General features: G+C 34.6%; 2 protein-coding genes across 2 annotated transcripts in view; both read right to left on the bottom strand.

Moving 5' to 3' along the window:
* LOC137621376 (uncharacterized) overlaps nucleotides 1-6,677 on the bottom strand; it is a 94,049-nt gene extending 87,372 nt beyond the window's left edge. Inside the window, exon 1 of the mRNA XM_068351673.1 lies at nucleotides 6,562-6,677. Within this exon, the coding sequence (XP_068207774.1) occupies nucleotides 6,562-6,618 (57 nt within the window). The 5' untranslated portion in view covers nucleotides 6,619-6,677. The remainder of the gene's footprint in view (nucleotides 1-6,561) is intronic.
* Nucleotides 6,678-7,426: 749 nt separating this feature from the next.
* Nucleotides 7,427-10,487, bottom strand: LOC137621375 (uncharacterized). Its single transcript, XM_068351672.1, has 3 exons — nucleotides 10,295-10,487; nucleotides 8,156-8,262; nucleotides 7,427-7,507 (listed from the first exon to the last, which is right to left on the bottom strand). Exons 1-3 carry the CDS (start codon nucleotides 10,479-10,481, stop codon nucleotides 7,427-7,429), a joined length of 375 nt encoding a protein of 124 aa, XP_068207773.1. The 5' UTR covers nucleotides 10,482-10,487.
* Nucleotides 10,488-12,500: the final 2,013 nt, after the last annotated feature.

Raw genomic sequence — 12,500 nt, 5'->3', positions numbered from 1 at the left:
ATATATATATATATATATATATATATATATATATATATATATGTGTGTGTGTGTGTGTGTGTATGTATATATATATGGCCTATATAGTATGTGTGTATCATATATGTACTATCATTCTTATTATAGCTACTACTACTACCACTACTACTACTGATAATAATAATAATAATAATAATAATAATAATAATAATAATAATAATAATAATAATAATAATTATAATTATAATAACATCTATGGGGTTGTAGGAGAAGAGATCAAGAGAGAAGCAAATAATAATAATAATAATAATAATAATAATAATAATAATAATAATAATAACAACAACAATATGTACATTTCTACCTATCACAATAGGGTCAGTATACCGCACATACCATACTCATGACAGGTGCAAGAAAATCACTGGTATTGACGTTAAAGCAAACTAAATAAGAAAAAAAATTTTCTTTGCTTGTTTGAGAAAGAAGGAATGTTTAAGCACTTCATAAATCAAGTTTTTGTTGACGTTGCAAACGTTTTGAACTGGGGGACATAAAGCTGTATTTACGGATAAAAAAACATAACACGAAAAATTGGAGTCACAGAACAGTATTTTAGCCTGTGGACTTTTCTGACGTCTAAACGAGTAAATCAAGTCGAGTTCGTGCAATTATATAGTGATCTGAGCTGAAATTGGTGTAATTTATCACTGCAAATGACTATTCAGTGCCAGGTGCAGGCAAAGAAACACCAGAAATGGGACTTTTTTTAATAGATTTTGATCCTTTGTGGGACCTTTCAATAGATTTTGATCCAGAAGTAGACTTTGCTTCGATTGGGACCTTTCAATAGATTCTGATCTAGAAGTAGACTTTGGTTCTATTGGGACCTTTCAATAGATTCGGATCCAGAAATAGATTGGTTCGATTGTGACCTTTCAATAGATTCTGATCCAAAAGTAGACTTTGGTTCTATTGGGACCTTTCAATGGATTCTGATCCAGAAGTAGACTTTGGTTCCATTGGGACCTTTCAATAGATTCTGATCCAGAAGTAGACTTTGGTTCCATTGGGACCTTTCAATAGATTCTGATCCAGAAGTAGACTTTGGTTCTATAGGGACCTTTCATTAGACTGATCCAGAAATAGATTTGGATTCTATTGGGACCTTTCAATAGATTCTGATCCAGAAGTAGACTTTGGTTCTATAGGGACCTTTCATTAGACTGATCCAGAAATAGATTTGGATTCTATTGGGACCTTTCAATAGATTCTGATCCAGAAGTAGACTTTGGTTCTATTGGGACCTTTCAATAGACTCTGGTCCAGAAATAGACTTTGATTCTACTGGGACCTTTCAATAGATTCTGATCCAGAAATAGATTTGGATTCTATTGGGACCTTTCAATAGATTCTGATGCAGAAGTAGACTTTGGTTCGATTGGGACCTTTTAATAGATTTTGATCCAGATATATATTTTGATTCTATTGGGACCTTTCAATAGATTTTGATCCAGAAATAGATTTGGATTCTATTGGGACCTTTCAATAGATTCGGATCCAGAAATAGATTGTTATTCTTTTTTGCAGAGTACAAGAGATTCCGATCCTTTTGGGACCTTCCAATAGACTATTATTATTATCATTATTATTATTATTAATAATTGCTAAGCTACAACCCTAGTTGGAAAAGCAGGATGCTATAAGCCCAGGGGCTCCAACAGGAAAAATAGTCCAGACAAGAAAGGAAACAAGGAAAAATTAAATATTTTAAGAACAGTAACAACATTGAAATAAATATTTCCGATATAAACTAAGAAAATTTTAACAAAGCGAGAGGAGGAGAAATTAGATAGAATAGTGTGCTCGAGTGTAACCACAAGCAAGAGAACTCAAACTCAAGAGTCAAGACAGTGGAAGACCATGGTACAGAGGCTATGGCACTACCCAAGACTAGAGAACAATGATTTAATTTTGGACTGTCCTCTTTTTAGAAGAGCTGCTTACCATAGCTAAAGATTCTCTTCTACCCTTACCAAGAGGAAAGTAGCCACTCAGAAATTACAGTGCAGTAATTAACCTCTTGGGTGAAGAAGAATTGTTTGGTAATCTCAGTGTTGTCAGGTGTATGAGAACAGAGGAGAACATGTAAAGAATAGGCCATACTATTCGGTGTGTGTGTGTGTACGCAAAGAGAAAATACAACCTTAAGCAGAGAGAAGGAAGGTAGTGGGCAAGGCTACGGTTCTTTCCCTTTGCCTACACAGACACCGAATAGTCTGGGTTATTCTTTACAGATACTCCTCTGTCCTCATACACCTGACAACACTGAGATTACCAAACAATTCTTCTTCACCCAAGGGGTTAACTACTGCAGTGTAATTGTTCAGTGGCTACTTTCCTCTTGGTAACGGTAGAAAAGACTCTTTGGCTATGGTAAGGAGTTCTTCTAGAAGGACACTCCGAAATCAAATCATTGTTCTCTAGTCTTGGGTAGTACCATAGCCTCTGTACCATGGCCTTTCGCTGTCTTGGGTTAGAGTTCTCTTGCTTAAGGGTACACTCGGGCACACTGTTCTGTCTTATTTTGTTAAAGTTTTTATAATTTATATAGGAAATATTTATTCCAATGTTTTTACTGTTCTTAAAATATTCTATTTCTCCTTGTTTCCATTCCTCACTGGGCTATTTTCCCTGTTGGGGCCCCTGGGCTTATAGCATCCTGCTTTTCCAACTAGGGTTGTAGCTTAGCATTTAATAATAATAATATTAATAATAATAATAGTACTATCTGGCCATTATAATAATATTAATAGTACTATCTGGCCAGTCAAAGGTCCCCACCACTCTCTAGCGGTAGTATCCCACCGGGTGGCTAGTGCCCTGGCCAACCTACTACCATCAAAATTATAGTTTTTTATCAAGTAAATTCACAACATGCAGAGCAAGCTTTCAATTATCGTCCAAATACATTTCTTGTCTGCTTGAGTATTCAACGAACGCTGTAGTGAGGTGATAAAAACTTGACTGACAAATTAAGGGGTCAAAAGGTATATAAGACGAGAGGTTGGTTTTTTATAGGTGTGGCCGTGAGAAACATTGCCTGCTAAGGAAACACAATGGCTTTTACTTATTTGTACGCTAATGTTTATATGAATGTATGTATGTATGTATGTAAATTATGTATGTATATAAATACATATATAAGTATATATATGTATATATACATATTATGCATATAAATACATATCTATAGATATATATATTTATATATATATATATATATATATATATATATATATATATATATATATATTAAAAAATATTAGTGAATAATCACACACACACACACACACACATATATATATATATATATATATATATATATATATATATATATATACTGTATACATATATATATACATTCAAATATAATTCATGTATACATATATATATATATATATATATATATATATATATATATATATATATATATATATATATATATACGCGTACACACACACACACACACACATATATATATATATATATATATATATATATATATATATATATATATATATATATATATATATATATATATATATATATATATATATATATATATACATACATATTATACTCCTAGTATCTGGCAAATTAGAAAACCCTTTTTATACATCAAAGAAATTGTCCAACACCTTTTTATAACAATACTGGGTAAGCCGAATCAATGCTAGCAATTTAATCTCTATCTCGAACTGATATTTCAGTTAAAAATGTCTTAAATTTGAAGCCTTAAGTTTCAGTATTGATTTTAGATTGTCCTATTTTACATAAAAAAAAACACGGGCTCTTGCATTAGTTGCCTGGATATTGTTAAAATACTAAAATTTCACATATATTACAGCTATATATAACTGTTATAGTTTAATAATCTAGTTTGTATTTATCTATTTATTTTATTTGTTCATTATTCCCCCCCAAAAAAATTAAACGGCTTAAAAATCAAAAAGTTGTCTCTCAGTCTGTAACATAGGTCTAGCTAGCATTCTGTTTACAACTTAACTAGATATTCCTTAAAAGTCCAGAGTTGCCACTGTACCAGCCAAGGAATTCCGCCTGTTAAGGAAAACGGCCAAATCGGGAGTATTAAATAAATCAAGAAAACAAAAGAAGCCCCAGAAAAGGAAGAAACATGATTGCACAAGGCTCTCGGAGGCTGGCTAGAGAACTCACCCCCTGGGACTCCACAAGGCATGATGTCAAAGCTAAAAACCAACAACACCATTGGGTCTCCCCCAATCTGTTCACCTCCCACTGTACTTCACTTTAACAGTATCCCTTCCAATCCTTATAATCCTAACACAACATAAAACCAACAACATACTATTGGGTCTGCCCCAATCTGTTCACCTCCCACTGTACTTCACTTTAACACTATCCCCCTCCAATCCTTATAATCCTAACACAACATAAAACCAACAACATACTATTGGGTCTGCCCCAATCTGTTCACCTCCCACTGTACTTCACTTTAACACTATCCTTTCCAATCCTTATAATCCTAACTGGCCCCTCCCCTCCCAGACCTATCCTATCCCCCTATCCTATAGCTGTAGCAAAAAAACATCCGAGAAATTAACCAAATTATCTCACAATTTCTATAATTTGTTTAGTTTTAGTTCGAAATACAATACAGATCAACAGATATAATAACAGTCTTTATATAAGCATAAAATAGATTTATATGCCTAATAAATATGGTTTTTAACCTTGATAACTGTGAGGAAATATTTTCCGTTCCAGAGAGAGTAAAGCAGAAAACGGAAATTGGAATTATTATTATTACTACCCAAGCTACAACCCTAGTTCGAAAAGCAAGATGCTATTAAGCCCAAGGGCTCCAATTGGGAAAAATAGCCCAGTGAGGCAAGGAAATAAGGAAATAAATAAATGAGGAGAATAAATTAACAATAAATCATTCTAAAAACAGTAACAGCGTCAAAACAGATATGTCCTATATAAACTATTAACAACGTCAAAAACAGATATGTCACATATATATTAATATATATTACAGCTATATATAATATTTTTATAGTTTAATAATCTAGTTTGTATTTATCTATTTACTTTATTTGTTCATTATTCCACCAAAAAAAAAATTAAAAGGCTTAAATATCAAAAATTTGTCTCTCAGTCTGCAACATAGGTCTAGTCCGCATTCTGTTTACAACCTAACTACATATTCTTACAAAGTCCAGTGTTGTCACTAGATCCGCCAAGGAATTCCGCCTGTTAAGGAAAACGGCCAAATCGGGAGTATTAAATAAATCAAGAAAACAAAAGAAGCCCCAGAAAAGGAATAAACATGATTGCACGAGTCCCACGGAGGCTGGCAAGAGAACTCACCTCCGGGAGTCCCACAAGGCATGATGTCATAGCTAAAAATCAACAACACCATTGGGTCTGCCCCAATCTGTTCACCTCCCACTGTAATACACTTTAACACTATCCCCCTCCAATCCTTATAATCCTAACACAACATGAAACCAACAACATACCATTGGGTCTGCCCCAATCTGTTCACCTCCCACTGTACTTCACTTTAACACTATCCCCTCCAATCCTTATAATCCTAACTAGCCCCTCCCCTCCCAAACCTATCCTATCCCCCTATCCTATAGCTGTAGCATCAAAAAATCAGCCAAATTAACCAAATAATCTCACAATTTCTATAATTTATGTTAGTTTTAGTTCGAAATACAATACAGATCAACAGATATAAAAACATGGACTTCATATATATATATATATATATATATATATATATATATATATATATATATATATATATATATATATATATATATATATATAAGAGATTTATATGCCTAATAAATATGGTTTTCAACCTTGATAACTATGAGGATATATTTTCCGTTCCAGAGTAAAGCAGAAATTGGAATTATTATTATATTTACATGCCTAATAAATATGGTTTTCAACCTTGATAACTAGGAGGAAATTTTTCTCGTTCCAGACAGAGTAAAACAGAAATCGGAATTATTATTATTAATAGCCAAGCTACAACCCTAGTTCGAAAAGCAAGATGCTATAAGCCCAAGGGCTCCAGTAGGGAAAAATAGCCCAGAGAAGAAAGGAATTAAGGAGATAAATTAATGATGAGAATAAATTAACAATAAATCATTCTAAAAACAGTAAAAACGTCAAAAACAGATATGTCATATATAAACTATAAAAAGACTCAAGTCAGCCTGGTCAACATAAAAACATTTGCTCCAACTTTGAACTTTTGAAGTTCTACTGATGGAGACCTATTATTCCGTCATTATACGTTGATATTAAAATGTTTATTACCAAGGTAAATTAATTAGATTAATTATAAACTGGATAGTAATTTAATCGTGAAAAAAATCATTAATGAATTATCATCACTTGGTCTAACATGAAAGTCTAATAATTATGTCTGTCAAATCTACACTTTACGTTTGTATTTTCTCGATATGAATGGACTACTTGTTTCAAAGATCAAGGTGTATTATGAATAAAACTTACCTTATAGTGCAAATTACTCTTTGGGTTATAACAACAAAGATGTCTTGGATGTCTCATTCATGGATATAATACGGGGAAATAACTCTTTGGGTTATAACAACAAAGGTGTCCTGAATGTCTTATTTGTAGATATAATAATAACCAATAATAACTCTTTGGGTTATAACAACAAAGGTGTCTTGAATGTCTCATTCGTAGATATAATAATAACCAATAATTACTCTTTGGGTTATAACAACAAAGGTGTCTTGAATGTCTCATTCGTAGATATAATAATAACCAATAATTACTCTTTGGGTTATAACAACAAAGGTGTCCTGAATGCCTCATTCGTAGATATAATACGGGGAAATAACTCTGTGGGTTATAACAACAAAGGTGTCCGAAATTCCGAATGTCTTATTCGTCAACAACAAAATTGTACGGGAAAAACTTAGGTTTCTATATAAATCCTCACTATACTGATGATTCCACAGTAATTTATAACTCCATATTTTTTCTCCAACTTGTATTTACACCAACACTTCGATATTTATATTATTTCACCGGATTTTTAGAAAAATAATCGAGGGAAAACACTTTTACGTAAACACAGCCTCACTGTACCGTTGCCGGGTGGCTACTGGGGTGCACAGGGAGTGGGGAGTCTCGGACAGGGTTGCCAGTTTGGCCTTTTTTCAGGCAAAAAAACCTAAAATTTGGCCTTTTAAAAAAATTGGTTAGCCTTTGGTAATATGAAAAAAGGCCGGGTCTTAAATACTATATATTTGGCCTTTTTCTACTAATGGGTTGGCCTTTTAAGGCTTCTGTTGATTAGAAGTTGGCCTTTTCTTATTATAGAAAACCTGGCAACCCTAGTCTCGGATCATGGGGAGTGGGTAGACTCGTTGACGCCTCCATTGAATAATCTTATTAAAACACCGACGTAAGTTCTAAATGCGATATTCTATTAAGTTTACATTGCATAAATTAATTCCTTTATATTAGAGACATAAATCGAAATGCTTCGTGTGTAAAAAAGGGAAGTTTGATCGGAATAAATTACTGTAGAAAGTCTAGATACTGACATAGAAAACTTATAAAATCACCATATACCTGATGTGGGCTTCTCCATACATTAAATGCCATAGATTTAAAATATAAATAGTTTTACGTCAATTACAAAAGATTTTATAGGATATAGAGTACCACATTTTCCATTAATGAAAATCAACGTTCGTTTAGAACTTTAGATATTTATCTACTATACTTTAGTATCAGCTTTCTTTAATACAAGAAGCTGAAGAATTCATTGTTTTTTAAGTTGCGATTATGTGGATTTGGAAATTAACGCTGGAAGATATGTGTGATGCTCTAATTACTCTAAGACCAAGAAATTAGTCCTTAAAGTAAGTTAAAGTAACGTATCTACTATACTTTACTAGTATCAGCCTTCTTTAGTACAAGAAGCCGAAGAATTCATTGTTTTTCAAGTTGCGATAATATGGATTTGGAAATTAACACTGGAAGATATGTGTGATGCTCTAATTACTCTAAGACCAAGAAATTAGTCCTTAAAGTAAGCTAAAGTAACGTATTATAAAGAGTTGCTCACCTTAATGCTGGATTGTTGGGTAGGCGATATATAGAAGTGGTCCGACTCGTTGAAACCCATTCTGGACACATCGGTGCAGTCGCGAGGGTAGGGACAGTCATCACATTCTGGAATAATGCAAAATATGAATGGGATTACTACAAATACTACTACTATACTACAACTTACGCAAGCCAAGCTTCAACATCTATCCCACCGTTGCCATATTATTATTATTATTATTATTATTATTATTATTATTATTATTATTACTATCCAAGCTACAACCCTAGTTGGAAAAGCAAGATGCTATAAGCCCAGGGGCTCCAACAGGGAAAAATAGCCCGGTGAGGAAAGGAAATAAGGAAATAAATAAATGAAGAGAACAGATTAACAATAAATCATTCTAAAATAAGTAACAACGTCAAAACAGACATGTCATATATAAACTATTAACAACATCAAAAACAAATATGTCATAAATAAACTATAAAAAGACTCATGTCCGCCTGGTCAACAAAAAAAGCATTTGCTCCAACTTTGAACTTTTGAAGTTCTACTGATTCAACCACCCGATTAGGAAGATCATTCCACAACTTGGTCACAGCTGGAATAAAACTTCTAGAGTACTGCGTAGTATTGAGCCTCGTGATGAGACCTATCCAATGCCTTCTATCAAAGCCATCTGCTTCCACCAAACCTCTTCTCTCCATATCATCCTTCACCTTACCTTCCCATATAATTATCTGCCTCCCACTCGGTCTTCCCCTAACAAGTTCATCCCAAGCCCTCCCTCACTCCCCACTATCCATTCTCAACACATGCCCACACCATCTCAGTCATGACAATCTTATCACCCCATGTAATCTTTTACTATGCCTGCCATTCTTCTCGTTTTATCAACTCTAGTTGGAAAAGCGTGGTAACGAGCCCAAGGGAAATAGCCCAGTGAGGAAAGGCAATTGGGATATAATTAAACTATAAATGAGAAATAATGAATAAAAATATATAACATCTTGAGATCATAACATTGTTAAAATAACTCTACAGACTATTATTATTATTACTAGCGAAGCTACAACCCTAGTTGGATAAGCAGGATGCTATAAGCCCAAGGGCTGCAACAGGTAAAAAATAGCCCAGGGAGGAAAGGAAACATAATAAACTCCAAGAGAAGCAATGAACTATCAAAATAGAATATTTTGAGAACAGTAACATTAAAATAAATCTTTCATATATAAACTACAAAATTTTTTAATAAAAACAATAGGAAGAGAAATAAGATAGAATGGTGTGCTCGAGAGTAGCCTCAAGCAAGAGACCTCTACCCTGTGACAGTGAAGACCACAGTGCAGCTACGCTACACTTAGTCCAATCCTGTTATTAAATATTCGGCACTTACTGTTCCTTGTAAATATCACTCTTCGCTGTTAATAATCCGGTTTCATGTACAGTTAATAAAATCTTACCCTTCAATGTTAATAACCCTGCTAGGTCTATAAACAAGATCTCTTACGTAGTGTTAATAACTTGGCTGGGTCTAGAGTTAACAAAATCTCTTACGTTTCGCTGTTATAACCACAATTTCATGAAACCCTTTCACTGTTCTTAACTCGGTTCATAAGTTAATAAAATCGTAAATTTCTGTCATTAACACGTTTACCCACCACATTTGATGAAAATAAATATTAAACTACGAGAATTATTTCAGTAGCGATACCAGATTGGAAAGGCAACTGGAAGACCGCTCGTTTTACACACACACACACACACACATATATATATATATATATATATATATATATATATATATATATATATACATATGTATGTATATATATATATATATATATATATATACATATATATATATATATATATATATATATATATATATATATATATATATATATATATATATGTGTGTGTGAAAGAAAACATATATAAATATATACATTATATGAGTCTGTGTAATTTATATGCATGAAATTACGGCAAAAACAAACAAAAACACACACACACACACACACACATATATATATATATATATATATATATATATATATATATATATATATATATATATATATATATATATGTGTGTGTGTGTGTGTGTGTGTGTGTGTGTGTGTGTGAAGAAGCCAACAAAACCAAACGTACCTTCTAAGCACAAGTCGAGGATGTGAGTCCATTTTCCATTGAAACACTGCGAATGTCTTGTCCTGCGGCCCGACTGCCAAAACCACCCATCCTTGCACTTGTAGGATCGCACGAAGTCGGGCAAGCCATCCTGCAGGATTTCCTCGGCGTCCGGCAGGAGGGCAGGAGGATCATCGGCGCAGTTCATCGTGGCGCTGGCTGAAAAAAAGAAGTTAGACTGTAGGATACAAACAATGCAATAAATACAGTTGTTTCTAGTCCACTGCAGGACAAAGGCCTCAGACATAGTTCACGTCTGGGGTTTGGCCAGTTTTCATCACCACGTTGAAGTTAGACTAAAGAACAACAACAAATTCTTCTGTTTCTAGTCCACTGCAGGACAAAGGCCTCAGACATATTTCACGTCTGGGGTTTGGCCAGTTTTCATCACTACGTTGAAGTTAGACTAAAGAACAACAACAAATTATGCTGTTTCTAGTCCACTGCAGGACAAAGGCCTCAGACATATTTCACGTCTGAGGTTTGGCCAGTTTTCATCACCACGCTGAAGTTAAGACTATAGGACAATAACAATTTATGCTGTTTCTAGTCCACTGCAGGACAAAGGCCTCAGACATATTTCACGTCTGGGGTTTGGCCAGTTTTCATCACTACGTTGAAATTAGACTAAAGAACAACAACAAATTATGCTGTTTCTAGTCCACTGCAGGACAGAGGCCTCAGATATATCAATTCATGTCTGGGGTTTGACCAGTTTTCATCATCACGCTGAAGTTAAGACTATAGAACAATAACAAATTATGCTGTTTCTAGTCCACTGCAGGACAAAGGCCTCAGACATAGTTCACGTCTGGGGTTTGGCAAGTTTTCATCGTTACGTTGAAGTTAGACTAAAGAACAACAACAAATTATGCTGTTTCTAGTCCACTGCAGGACAGAGGCCTCAGATATATTTCACGTCTGGGGTTTGGCCAGTTTTCTTCACCTCGCTGAAGCTAGACTAAAGAACAACAACAAATTCTTCTGTTTCTAGTCCACTGCAGGACAAAGGCCTCAGACATATTTCACGTCTGGGGTTTGGCCAGTTTTCATCACTACGTTGAAGCTAAGTCTATAGAACAATAACAAATTATGCTGTTTCTAGTCCACTGCAGGACAAAGGCCTCAGATATATCAATTCACGTCTGGGGTTTGGCCAGTTTTCATCACTACGTTGAAGTTAGACTAAAGAACAACAACAAATTATGCTGTTTCTAGTCCACTGCAGGACAGAGGCCTCAGACATATTTCACGTCTGAGGATTGGCAATTTTTCATCATCACGCTGAAGCTAAGTCTATAGAACAACAACAAATTATGCTGTTTCTAGTCCACTGCAGGACAAAGGCCTCAGATATATCAATTCACGTCTGAGGATTGGCCAGTTTTCATCACCACCCTGAAGCTAGACTAAAGAACAACAACAAATTATGCTGTTTCTAGTCCACTGCAGGACAGAGGCCTCAGACATATTTCACGTCTGAGGATTGGCAATTTTTCATCATCACGCTGAAGCTAAGTCTATAGAACAACAACAAATTATGCTGTTTCTAGTCCACTGCAGGACAAAGGCCTCAGATATATCAATTCACGTCTGGGGTTTGGCCAGTTTTCATCACCACGCTGAAGTTAAGACTATAGGACAATAACAATTTATGCTGTTTCTAGTCCACTGCAGGACAAAGGCCTCAGACATATTTCACGTCTGGGGTTTGACCAATTTTCATCACCACGCTGAAGTTAGACTAAAGAACAACAACAAATTCTTCTGTTTCTAGTCCACTGCAGGACAATGGCCTCAGACATATTTCATGTCTGGGGTTTGGCTAGTTTTCATCACTACGCTGGTCAGTGTGGATTTGAAGTAAGACTGTACAGAACAATAATAACAACAGCAAATAATGCAGCTGTTTCTCGTCAACTGCAGGATAAAGGCCTCAGACATAATTCATGTCTGGGGTTTGGCTAGTACGGATTGGTGATGGTGGGAGATTTTCGTCTGATCGCTCACAGCAAAGGACTCTGACTAGTGCTACTTTGCTGATCATGTCGATACGCAAACCCTTTCACCCAGTTATGGCAAGGAATCGGAAAGACTTAATAATAGAAGGCCATAGATATGAGACCAGATAGAGACTCGATTTTGTTCCATATATATATATATATAT

Source organism: Palaemon carinicauda, chromosome 28, assembly GCF_036898095.1.
Source record: "Palaemon carinicauda isolate YSFRI2023 chromosome 28, ASM3689809v2, whole genome shotgun sequence".
NCBI classification, from domain to species: Eukaryota; Metazoa; Arthropoda; class Malacostraca; order Decapoda; family Palaemonidae; genus Palaemon; species Palaemon carinicauda.
The sequence above is the reverse complement of the archived record's forward strand: the minus strand, read 5'-3'. Positions and strand labels throughout refer to the sequence as shown.